Raw genomic sequence first — 13842 nt, 5'->3', positions numbered from 1 at the left:
AGAGTGGCTAAAAGATGACTGAGTGACCAGTACTGTCATCTAGGCATAATAAACCACACAACACCTCCAAAAGCTTGATCATTTGTTGGAAAGTATTTATTTTCATTTTAAACATTTATAAGGGGTTAAAATTACAAGAAGGGTGTTTTCTTTCTTCCCTTTTGCAGCTAAACTCACAATACAAACCCTGTTCCACCCTAACTGCGCTAATTCCTTTAATTACAATGGAAGCCACAACTTGCTGCTTTCTGGCACCCTCTGCTGCTTTACACATTACACCACAGTCAGCATTTTATGGACAGTTGCACAGTTCCTGTGTCTCCATTAAAATATCTTCCCAGCAGTTGCATTTCCCACCCCAACCAAGTAAAAGCTGATGATGCTCCTACTTGGTATGTGTCCTCATTTATTGTTTGCAGATGTTAATGCTTAATTCTCAAAATCTGACTAGTAGTTCTTTTCTAAACTTAATCTGGACTCACCCTAAGGAACAGAGATATTAGTTCTGGCAAATCTGTAAATGAGTGACTATCTCATCCTCTCACAGATGTCTTGATAATACAGAAATTCCAAGAATTTAAAAGCTCACACAAACTTTAATTCACAAATGAGAGGCAGAGGGGCTTAAATACCTTTGAAAGTGAATAAAATCATTGAGAGTTCAATCAGAACTGCACAAGGTACTTTACAGAGATGCACAGCCATGTGTGTGAGCCACACACTAAAACACACTGTTTCTCAAGAGACTTGCATGTTACTGAACTTCAGAATTCTCCACTGTCAGGAGAGGCAGTGGCAGATTATTTTAGGAAGAAGGAGGAATGAAAGGCCTGGGTACTTCACCTCAATGTTAAGAAATATTCTTTTGTGGAAAATCTATCTCTCTGTGGAAAATCAAGGCTCCAAAGATATAGAACAATATCCTTCTCGAAATAACACACAGCACTCAGAACTACAAAAGTCTAAGCAGAGGTGGGGGTGGTTAGAAAATATTTAAATAGAAGTCCTCAACTATAAGAGAACTGGCATTTTGCCACAGTTCCAAAATAATCAGACATTTGAAAAAATCTAGGAAGCTGACAAAATCTCAACATTACCAGAAAGCCTTGTTTGGTTATACTGTAAAGTAAAACCACTTCAGATACATTGTTTATTTTCTTGTTCAGCTTAAATATGCATTTTTGCTGTTCAGCTAAATATCACGCACTTTCTTCTCTATTTTTAAATCCAGTAAACATTCTAGACATTCCTGGTATTTATAACATACTCTCCCTATAGAAGATGATAAAAATACACCATCATGAAGCAGACATATTTACTGTAATCTGCTTCTGCTATCTGGGAAAAATCTGTTAATGTCTCATAACCACAGGTGCTTTCTAGAATGTATGTCATGGTCAATTTGTGTGTATGTATTTAACTGCATGTTTATGTTTAGACTTTTCAGTGTATTGCTATTAATGGAGGTTTCAAGGCCATTTATTCCTCACCTCTTTGTCTAAGCATATGCATTACTAATATATATTTGTTCTATTCCAAAACTCCAGAGAATGTTCACATGATATTTTTGAGGGGAAAAAATATATTAAAAAAAAAAACAACACCCCACACCAAAAAACCCAACTAAAAATTGAAGACCACGGAAAGCTAATTACAGATGGGTGAAGTGGAGAGACTGTATACTGAATCTCTTCAAACAATAAATACTTCAAAGTGTACATCATTCATTAGTTTTCCAACACACTGCAGCAGTTAATCTCTGTCTGTCCTCCCAATACAGCTTAAGTCAAGTTTCTGATTGATTTACATTCCTGACAAACACAGCTGAGGGATGGGGAGAAGGGATAGATGGGTGGGATGGTCATATCTCAGGGGCTCAAGTGGCATGTTCCAGACTGAGATTAAGGAGAGGTGGGTTTCAAGGAACTGCAGGGGGGGAAGAGGGAAGAGAAGGCAGTGTTTGAGGGAAAACAGGTGACTTTAAGGATCAAAAGGATCTTTTAGTGTTTTTGTAGTCTAGATCTACAGAAGCAAAGTGTGCAAAACCCTAATTCCAGTCCTAACAAAGCAAACTCAACTATAACCTAATGACTCAGTAGATTTCCTGGAGACTGTATAAATATTCATCACAATATATGTCCTTTTCATTACATGATCATTTCATTAACATCTAGATGAGTTACTCTCTTATGATTCTACACAGCAAAAACACAAGGGATTTGTAAGTATAAGCAAAAAGGCTAATAGCAGCGCATGATTTATCCTTCATGAATAATGTACTTCTAGGCTAGTGAAATAACACTCAGGATATGTTCCTGCAGCATTTTCTTTTATGGCTTCAGACAGTCAGATGTGAGTGACTCAGGGGAATATGAATCTCAGTGCCTGATAACAGTGAGTAACTCAGAGCTTTTCTGTGAAGAGGGATTGTTATAAATCTTGTGGTCCTTTTATTGTTCTCAAATGTAATGTTCTAAATGTAAAGAGAACTGCTTGTTTCGGTGTAAAATAAAGAGGTCTCACAAGAGGTAAAACTAAAATCAAACCATATCAAAAAAAGAGATTTTTTTGTTGCCTTTTTCTCCCCTGCCTTTCTAAGACAGCAACATTCTTTAGGCAAGATGAATGAAGGGTTCCATTCTTTATTCTCTACAAATCTCACATTTCCAGCAGTTCTTCCATCCTTTCCTCAGCTTCCTTGTTTTCTCAGAGCAAAAATATGCTTGGTCTACCACAAAAAGGCATCTGTTACTCTGTCTGTCCAGCTGTCATCCCATCTATATTTTCTCTTAAATTTCTTCAGTTCCTGGAAATTTTAGGGTTTGTTTACAAAAGCACTTGGAATTCCTCCTCTTCCAGCACTATGCTAAACCAGTTTGCCTCTCATCTTACTCAAAGTGGCTGTGTTAATAACATTAATAATCTCTTATCAACAAAACTTGAAACAAGAATTCAAACATCTACATCCTGGAGATTCAACCAGCATTAACACCTTTAACCTTGCCCTTAGAGAAATTGCTCTCTTTCCTTTCTTTAATCTCTCCATTCATATAGTCACAATTATTCCCAAGATGTATTCTTATATAGACCCTCATTATTGTCTTTATCTTTTTTCTTTTGAGGTTATATATATCTCTAGTCTTGATACACTCATTTTCATTTTTACTCTAGCCATTATGTCAAGTTAATTTCATCTGCAAACAAAAAAATAAATTTCAATGTCTACACCAATGAAGATTAGTAAAGAAATTACTTCCCATAACTATCCTTCAGTTTGCATTATCTATTTGCATGTTTTCACTGTACTTGTATTTACATGCATTGCTTTTTGCCTGAGAATTTTTAAATTTCTCTGGCACAGAGGATTACATAAAAAAGGCACGAGCCCCCTGCAAGGCATACATGAGTTTATAAAATGGCTTTGTAGATGTCTAAAACAAAGAAGGAAACTCCAATGCTGAAGTTCAGCTTCTAAAATTTTGTCCTGCACTCATGATTCATGATTCAAGAGTTTGGAATATGGGACACTTCAGTGATAGTTGGCTTCAGCATTCACTGAACACCAAACAAGTTACAAATGTTCTGAAGCCATCCTGTACATTATACACTGAACAGGGGATTGCAAGTGCCTGGATGTGCCAAACATGCTCAAGAAAGTCTTCCCTCAAACAGCTGAGGACAATCTCTGGGGAAGGATATGGGAATGGGATTAATTCCTAAAAAGAAGATCACACCCTGAACCTACCTAGGAAATAAGAGGACTTGTCTAAGAAAGGATCTTCAGAAGGCTAGTTAGGACATGCTCCTGGCTGTGACAGTATTGGGCCCTTGGGCGCTGGGAATCCCAGAAAGGTTAAAAGTTTAATGTAAATCACCTACCCAGTGAAGAAACTCACAAAGCACAGCTAGTTAGGCAAAAATATATACTTGAAAATAGGAAATCTGAATATGTATCAGGTTGAGGAGTGTCATTTCCCTCACAGAAAAACATCTGCTTATATCCTTTCATAATGGAGCTATATCAGCCTTGTCTGCTCTTCCACCTAGAGCTGCCAGAGTTGCAAGACAGGGGAGAACAGATTGTGAAAAGAAGTGTTTGTCACCAGTGTGGCTCTAATGTGTATTTAACCCACAGCTGCCCCCATAAAATTTTTATTGCATGAGACTGAATTCTGCCAAACCACAAGAGCTGGGTTCAGAAACGTGTAATTAACAGGTAAGTAAATCCTTTTGAGGCAGGACACCAGAGAATATGTAAGATGTGTACTACCATGACCTAATTTTCCCAGGGAATGGGGATCATGATGCCTCTGCCACCGCTTAAAAAGTCCAAGGAAGAAATGCAATTGATGGGAGCTTGCTGAATTTTGGGGACAGGCTCATCTACACTGACGGCAAAGTGTCCTCATGAAATTCCCAGCTGGACAACAATCTGGCTTGAGGCTGCACAAAAGTGCAGACAATACGGTCGGAATTTAAATAGAAGGGGGTCAAGCAGGTATCAAAAGGGGTCATATAGGTGTCACCGCAGGAAGAAATTGGCCCACACATTAAAGGAGCTGGGATTAGTTTTCAAAACTCAGATTGAATTCCCAGTTTCCCAAGGGACCATATCTCTTCACCCAGCCAAATTTCTGTGTATATTTCAATCTGTTACACTTGCATGGGAGGCTCACCTGAAGCTGCTCCAAAGTACAGAAAGTATGTCTTGAATCCACACAGCCAATCTCACCACAACTGCACCAGCAAAGCCAGGAAATTCTTGTACAGTTCAAAACTGTGCAGGCAGGAAGAGCTCACATGTGGGCCCACTTGACAGTCAACATAGGGACAACATTTTCAGGCTTCCTGTTCCTCAAAGAGCTACACACAACCATACCACACACATTTTCACATGGAATTCATGAACCTTAGTAGAACCCTCAATTCTTACTTTATACACAATGATCCTGTTTTTCACAAATGATTTTTAGACACATAGTATCATGCTGATGTGATGTTCTCATCCCTGGATATTGACATTGCTGGACACGGACGGGTGCTACTCCACAGTGTCTGCCCAGCACATCCCTGTCAGAGGAAGTCTGAAGGACACATGGCACATTTAGCAGGTGTAGTTTCTACCCATTTATCTTGTCCACATGTTAAGAAGAGATCTGCATGCACCCCATCCTCTTGCAACCTTGTCTTCCTCCAGAGAAAACCCCAAGCGTATCAGCAGAGATGGAGCCATCATGGGATTCTGTGGGACTACAGGGACACTACAGAGCACATCTAGCACAATAAATTACAAATCAGTGTCTACCAGAATATACACAGTATTCTGTGTCTGTCTTTAGGCTTCACACAGCTCTTTGACTTTCTCTGTTAAAGAAAAAGCTCCCTGGTTAAGCAGAGACTGATTCCCCTACTCCTGTTACCTTCCTCTTGTTAACATACACAACTTTTCTTCAGTCTCAGAAAATAAAGCAACATTTTTGGCATTCTTCTGTCTTTTTTACTAAACATTTTAATTTTATTAGCCTCTTTTTAAAGGCATTATTAATGAAATCAAGAACTATGTTGCAGAAATTATCTTATTAGTTCTAAATACAGTCACACCAATTCCCACTTTTATCAGATACACTGCTGGTCACCCAAAATTGGTGCTAGCTCTGATAACTAAAGCTTTTCACTAAAGATTCTTATCAATATGGCAATGTTCTACAACTCAAACACCTTTTCTCCACTCCTTGATTTCCAGGATGAACATGACATCTATTTTTAGTGAACTCAACTTTCTCTATGGGACTGCAGCATATCTATATTCTAAATCATAAAATTACCTTTGATGCATACCTTTGGTTGTATAAACTGGTTGAAAAGTGTGCCAAAGATCAGACTGGTCTTTGGCACATTTTATAATAATAAAAAACAGTCTTCATGAAGTGCATACAAAAATACTAGGAAAGTCTTTAATAAGAAAGGTCTCTCCAGCACTATCATAACTATGAGAAAGGCCCTGATACCAACAAAAAAATTAAGGATGCTTTTGTACCTAGATGGGTATTGGCAGAGACATTTCTTGTGGAAAGTAACAAGAGCTGATTCTAAAAAACACCTATAAAGGCAACATTGATCTCTGAAAGAAAAATCAAGTTGAAGTGCAATAAACTAAAAATTTTTGTCAACTTTGAAGTTATTTTATGATTTCTGCTGCCAGCAGCACTGTAAACTATGTGAGGAAAGAACAGAAACAAGAATTTTTTAAAAGTCACTAGTGACAAAACTGAAAATCTCACCATTAAAGGATTTTCAGTCCATTCAGATTTATTGTATGTTTGATGTGATATGTTAAAAGCTGAAACACTGGAGATTTTCCATTATATTTATCATTTGTCCAGGAGGAAAAAAAAAGCAAACCTGAAAGCTTTCTCTCTGAAAAATTAGATAAAAGCTTTATAACATATTTTCTACTCAGAAGGCTGTCTCATTTTCTCTAATGATGAGGGAACTTAAAACAGAAATTAAAGAAACAAATGGGTTATAAAGAAGCAGAAAGGAATTAGCTTTAGATTTTATCAAAAGGTAAACCCTTGAAATCCTGTTATTTTCTAAATAAAGATGATATGAAATGTCCTTAATTGACAGACTTATGGAATAATTCATACAAGGAAAAGATAAAAATTCATGTGGCATTATTTTCAATTGAAGGGATTCAAAGAGACGATGAAAAATAGAAGTTCTATATTGCTCGTTGGAAGCATAGCTGTAAGGAAAAAATTGGCAAGACTCTACATGACACCCCAGACAGACATATGCTGTAATACACAGAGGTTTAAAGCCTTATTATAGATACGAGAACAATTTATAAGAAATGCTAAAATCATTTCACCACAGTAGACTGACCCAGCAAACCTCCAAAACAAGCAAACCTCCCCAATTTTCTTATAATTAAATTTATTTAAAGCTTCTGAGATTTGAATATGAAATCATTTCTCCCCCAGTACATCTCAGATACTCGGGTTCTGTGTGCCACATCAAATGGGTGAACATAATGAATCCTGGTAAAGCTAACTATGCAGAAGCTGGGTGCTGCTGGGCTTCACAGGTTTTCAGTTGTTCTGAACTTGGACCTATGGAGCCAATTCAACTTCTCTGCAAGTATTTATACATCAATGCCAAAATGAGCATAGTGTGCAAGACATTGCAATAGAACTAACTAAAGAAAAACTAAGCATTTTATATACATTTAAAATAAACATTAAAATATGTTTACAATTTAAATTCAGTAACAGCTGAATTGAGATGCCTCAATTGAAAGATTATGACATTGGCATCATTCACTTGAAAGATGATACCATTGGCAAGAGAAAAAACAAATTATGAGTGGAACAGACTTTGGGAATATTGGTAGTGATTAATTATGAGCTCATATCAATATCATCCACAGAGAGTATCAAGAATTTCCAACGGCAGACAATCCATGTCAGTGCTCCCTAGCTTTTTTAAAGCTAATAATAAAATATCTTAGACCTTCTGAAAATGGGTATCAAAGGCCTCCCGGAAAGGCTATCAAATGGCAGATGAATAGAGAAAACATTTCCCCTTAATTGCAAGTTATGAGAGCAAGGATTATGAAAACATATGTTCAAGAAGAGGGTAGCGGGATACTTGAGATTTATTAACTAAAAGTTTTTAAATTAAAGCAGTGAATGAATGGCTAACAAATGTTATTGGAGTATTTTGACAGTTGCTGGTTTGATGGCCGATGTTCTAGTACTGACAGGACATATTGCTACATCCTGGTGTATGACAAACATACAACATGCAAGCTAGCTTTGACTGCTGTTATATTTTTTTTCCCCTGCATATTACAAACAAATCAAGAGCCCACTGCTATAAGGAGAAGAGAACTGCCCTACAATTAACTGAGCAGGCTAGCAAAATTGAGCACTGCTGAGGAAAATTACCTGAAAATGCAGTAAAATTGTGCCTTTGGCTAGGTTAAACCAGTGCAGAGCCCAGAGGAAACAAATGGAGAGCAGGCTCAAAACCTGGGGTCTCTGAGAGAAAAACTGACAAGTTTAAATGACTTCAACTTCAGTACATTTTAAATTTCCTAACTCAGTAAAGAAATCAGCAGTATAGAACTGGCATGCGAAAAGTCAGGAGAATAATCAGGTCAGTCTGTAGAGATAAAACAATTCAGTAAAGAGATTGTACCAAAGGACGGGTAAGTAAATACCCGTCATTACTACCCATACATTACTATGAAGTTAAAGTGGTAAAATGTGACGCTTTAGCTACTGTGCAAACAGTGATGCATGACTATGCACAGCAGCTTTCAAAGCACCTGCTTTGACACCCAGAGCACATGGGACATATTCTTTGGCCTGGCTGAGCTGTGGCATGGGCTCATGTGGAAGGAGAAAGATGGACACAAGGAGAGCCAAAAGTACCTCTGCAGTATGGGCACGCACTGACCACATCTCCTCCCTAGCTGCATGAAGCTAGAGATGAAATCAAGGATCCCTTTTCCACATAAAAATGCAACAGGGAACATACACCAATGTTGTTTTGGAGATGCAAACATTGCTAGAGTGGATCATCTCTCGGCAGCTCATCTTGCTGTCATGGAAATGAAGATCGATAGACAACAGAGTGGTGGGTCCCTAAGCAGACCTAGATGGCCACTAACCACTTACATAACTTTGGAAAATGACACCCTTTCCCTGTGCTTTTGTGCCTCCTTGTTTGTCTTGCCTGTCTGGAATGGCAAGTTTTAACATGATTGAAGTGGAGAGTGATTATCTCTTGATCTGTGTGTGTAATATTAGAGTTCCATGCTGGAGTTCCCAAAGTTCTCAGCCAGGGCCACTAGGTGCTGCTGTAATATGAGTAACTAAAATAATAACTATTCTTAAGGAAATTGTGTGTATTCTTTCTATGGACTGTTTCAAATAGACTGAAAAAGAGAGAAAAAACCTATTCTAAACCTGCACATTTTTTGAACAATAAGAAGCAAAAGACCCCATTATTCACTACACTAGTACTCAAAAATTTTCCTTTTCCCTTTTAATGCTTTGCAGAAAAAAGCCACAAACACCTTCCACCTTTAAAAGTGCACTGACAAAAATGTACCTCTTTTCTGTTTCATTTCCATTTGTAAGCCCAGTTTCAGCAGTTTACTATTATGCAAGTCCAACCAAATCACTATACTCCAAAATCCTTGCCAGCTACCCAATTATGCACCTTATTTATATATTATTTGACTGTGAACAGAAAGTCAAAGACCTCAGCATGGAAGAACATGACTTGGATTGCAAATGATTCAAAAAATGCATGGTGATTTTACTAAGGCTCAGATTTTGTGTCTGTCACTTTCACAGTATTCTAAGGAGATTTAATCTTATTAAATGTAGTTGACTACCCATAAACAGAGTAAAAGATGAATAGGACTCCGTATGAATCACAGTCACTAAATGCTTCTTGTCTGAGAGTATTAAAAAGTCTTTAGACAGCTGCCAGCTATAGCTCAGAGAGCTATATGACTAAAGTGCTATTTCTGAAAGCCTTGGAGTCAGTTCACCAAGCTGGACTTCACAGTGGACAATCCAAAAGGCTATTTATATTTTAAAAATAATTTGGCAAGTGTTGTTTATCAAACCGGTTTTCCAGACACAAAGACTCCACTCAATAATTTACTCTTGGATTCACTGTCCTTAAAATGAAGCTAAATGAAATTATTTGGATCCACAGAAGAACAGGTCTGATAAGGCAATTCTGGATTAATTAGAAGTGATGAAGTTTTGCTGCCAGGTTATCTCAAGATCCAAATTTAGCACAGAAACAAAGTTAAAAACATTAAGCATGTGTGGAAAGTAAGTATCAGGAACCTGTATGAGACTTAGGACTTCATGGTAAAAATGGGACACAATATTCATATTTTATATAAATCCTTATTAAAAAGCATTTTAGGAAGGTGGAGTGGTGCCAACACAAACTAAAAATATATTTTATTCTTACCATTTGAGACTGGCTCCGTGGACAGCCATTGATATCTTCAACCTTTTCATTTGCTAAACAAAAAACAGTGAGGGGAAAAGCAAAAGTAAACAATGAGATAAAAGTTTCCTTTCCAATCCCTGGTCAAAAATAAAAAAAAAAAAAGATAAGAATAAAACTCAAACCCAAAAACTTAAAAATCAAAACAGAAAAAAAAACCCTGAAGAAAAGCAGAAAAGGCACAGCAATAAAATGCAGAGGGTTTTGTTGACAGAGAGCTCTTTTCTAAGTAAAGCTCAGTCGTACAGTAACAACACTCTTGTTAGCAGCAGTTGCTTCCATATGCCAAATCATGCAAAGGGGGAAGTGCGAAGGAGGTCGCTGCTAATTCTTCAGCCCCTGCAAAATAACTGCTGACATGAAATCTTCCACAATTGTCTTTGCAGGGTCAGGATACAGTTTCAAGGCATCCCAGAAAGTATGAGCCACTCCAACTAACAAAATGCACACATGGGAGACATATGGTTTAATGGAGCATTCGTTTCTGACAATTCAAAGTGTGTAAGATACAGTTCTGGCCATTTAAAGTATGGTTAAACAGCAACTTCCAAACATGCTCACATAAACATATTTTTTAATTAAGACAAGGATGAACCACACAAATATCAGAGACATATGGACCCAGTCAAATGGTATTATTCAGGGTTCATCTTATTGTTAAATACATTCAACTTGAATTATACATTCCCCCACGCAAGGAGTCAGCTCACAGTGCTTCCCTCAGCCCGGGTCTTACCGATGATCTGGATGATTTCTGCTAGCAGAACTCCATCTGCAATGTCCTGTTGCAAATCCTTGATCAACCGCTTGTGGCCAGATTTTGCTAGGTAGTGGTTAGCCCAGTCAGTGTAAATCTGCAGAGCAGAGAGGGAGGGCAAGGGGAAGAGAGGAAAAAAGACAATAAAAAGTCTTAAAACAAATGTTGGCTTACATAGCAGAACTATTCTGGAACACATTCCCATTTAAGAAGTCAGCACTAAGGGAAACAATTTTAATGTGTTTTTTGACTTTTTTTTTTTTCTCTCCCTAACGGTCATGCCCCTCCCCCTGCCATTCTCTGATTTATTTTAGCTTCAAATGATTCAGGCTGTTTCAAGAGGGTTCAAACTTACTGTGACCAAGCAAAATTCCCCTTATGACTGTAAAGGAAACTCCTGTCGTAAATCAATCACATCTACCAAAATTTCACCTCCCACCACATTTCTACCTCCACGCATGCCCTGCCAACAGCATTCATACTCTGGGGCTGCCTAAGAGAAAGTGATAGAAGAGACATGTGCCTGTGTTTAGGTAAGGATTAATGGGACTGTCACTGGTGTTCCTGCACCTGGGGATGCCCCTGTAACACTTCATGCAGTAATCACTGCGTCCCACTGCCCAGGGACAGGTCATTCACCCCCTGCCTGCAGTTCAAAGTGCTCTAATGCACACAGAGGAGACTGAGAGCACCAGATGCACAGCAGTCATGTCACTGGAATTAGAGCACATACATTCTGGAGATATGCTGTGCCTTCTCTTTGCCTAAAGAGGAGGGAGGAACAGTGAGACTGAGCAGCACCAAACACTTAGCAACTGGCAGCACAAAAATGGCAGTTGTAAACAAAAGGTTGAAAAGGACCAGCTGAATTCCATCCTGAAAAATAAGGGAGGAGAGGGGCATGAAGGGAGAGGTTGGAGGCATTTCATAGGATGTGTATGTACACAGAGCATTTGGTAACACCTACAGCACACACACAAGCAGAACCAGGCTTACTTAGGGTGGGAAAAGAGGGACACCTTCCCCTCTACACTGAAGGACGAGTGCACCCCAAGATCATCCCACACCTTGCTGGGGTGTCCCAGCATACAGAAGGAGCTCACAGAAGCAGAGGTTGGCAGGGGGTGTCACAAAACAGGAGGGTATCTGTGGCCTTTGGGAGCCAGCCCTGGCTCCCCTTTACAGGCTGTCTGTGACCTCTTTCCTCATTCCAGAAAACAGGACTTGTACAAAACCTCCCAAGCCTCCCACTGCTGTGGGATGATAACACTAAGAGAAAGCACATATGTATGACAGCACCACCATGTGAGTAAATATAATAACCAAGAGCCTTCCTCTGCTGAGAATATTGCTTGAAAATGTTGAAACTGCACCTTTTTCATTAAAAAATAAATAAATAAAAGCTTACTTTATAAACATCCTTTTATTCAACCTCACAGACCCTTGGGAGAGGAAGGGGTCAGAATCCCATTTTGTGAAGAGAAAAACAGAGGCCAAAGCCGTTAACAACTTGCTTATTTCATCAAGGAAATCTATGGCAGAGCCAGGGTGGGAAAACAGATGCAATTCCCAGTCCAGAGCCTAACTCAGAGAACCATTATCTGCTTTCCACCCCACAAAAATATCACCACTTATTCCATGCCCACCTGCTAAGGACTTGTTTGCTACCTGAGTACCTTTGCCACAGATTTTCTCCCTCTTTATTAAAAGAGAGAAAAATATAACTTGTTTGGTCTACTCTATTTCTTCCCATATTCTTGCATGAAGATCACTAGTTGATTTTTCATCGATTTCTTGACAGCTTTAGAACTTCAAATAACTCCACAGAATTAAACTGTGGAAGTGCATTCAGCCCTTCGAAAGTCAAAGGATGCTGCTGTTGAATATGACCCTAATCTCTCTGCTACACCCAGTAGTCCTTTTGAATCTCCTCTGCTTTCACTGATTGAAATCAGTGTTTTCAGTGATTGATATTCTTTTTTTTCTGTTACAGCTGAGTAACATAAAAGACTCCATTAATTTTTTTTTTTTTTTTAAAGCAAACTGTAGCTAAGAAAGTGTTTCTTCAGGCATATAATCATATGGAGTGAACGTGGGGTCCCCATAAAGATTGTATGAACACATATTTGAAATAATATGAAACCATGATGATAAAAGACACATACCACACCCATAGCATCATATATTCCCTACTACTAGTATTTCAACTTCAGTCATACTTTTAAAGTAATGCTTCAAAAATATTCTCTATTAATATAAGCAGAACTATTTTCTGTATTCCAATGAAACTGATCCACTGGAACATACAAAATTTAATACCACTAGTATTATTATAGGTTAGTTTCATATTACAAATAAAAATACCAGGCATTTCCTTTTTCATTTGTCACACCCTCACAGAATTGGGTGTATCAGTCCTAATTCTGACTACAATTTGAACTATTCTCCCGCTAAGCAGACAAGGAAATTTCAATATAGCAGCTGCTTTGCAAGTGTCTAGTATTCAAAGAATGGACTTCACTGATCCCTCCACCCCTTCATAATTTTCTTTTTTTATTAATTTAAATTGTGATAAGCACAAAGAATTTAAACAGCGTTTTGTAAGCAAAGTCTGATTATCCACATCATACCAAAATTTTTCTGATGGTCAGCATTTCATAGTCATGCAATGGTACAAAAACAGTACTGGGAGGGGCCTGTGTTAAAAGAGAAGATTTTTCACTTCACATGTATTACAAAAAAATCAAGAAAGCAGAGATTTATTGATGGAGACAATATAGCAAACCAACATCCAGTTGGCAGTGGAATGTCATACTTTATTTCCTCTCTTTCCACTTGCTTCTGTTTCCACCCCCTTCCCCATAGGATGCCTTTCTCATTCATCTCATTCTTCTGGGGACCCAATCGGTCAGGAGTCTTGAAAAAATGAAAAGCATGAAGAGAGACACGTGAAATTATAAGAATGTACACATGCCACTATAATCTTTTTACACTAAATTCTCTCATGTAAAAGTAATGAGAAATAGAGACTCTCCCCT

At 38.2% G+C, this 13842-nt stretch overlaps 1 protein-coding gene across 1 annotated transcript in view; it reads right to left on the bottom strand.

The window, feature by feature from the left end:
• The window catches only part of NAV3 (neuron navigator 3), a gene marked incomplete at its 5' end in the record, with an annotated part of 248995 nt that overhangs the window by 167509 nt on the left and 67644 nt on the right, over positions 1-13842 (bottom strand). The window contains 2 exons of the mRNA XM_084205736.1: positions 10009-10061; positions 10784-10901. Of these exons, the coding sequence (XP_084061862.1) occupies positions 10009-10061; positions 10784-10901 (171 nt within the window). The remainder of the gene's footprint in view (positions 1-10008; positions 10062-10783; positions 10902-13842) is intronic.

This window comes from Fringilla coelebs (genome assembly GCF_963513975.1).
Source record: "Fringilla coelebs genome assembly, chromosome: 5".
Classification (NCBI taxonomy): domain Eukaryota; kingdom Metazoa; phylum Chordata; class Aves; order Passeriformes; family Fringillidae; genus Fringilla; species Fringilla coelebs.
The sequence above is the reverse complement of the archived record's forward strand: the minus strand, read 5'-3'. Positions and strand labels throughout refer to the sequence as shown.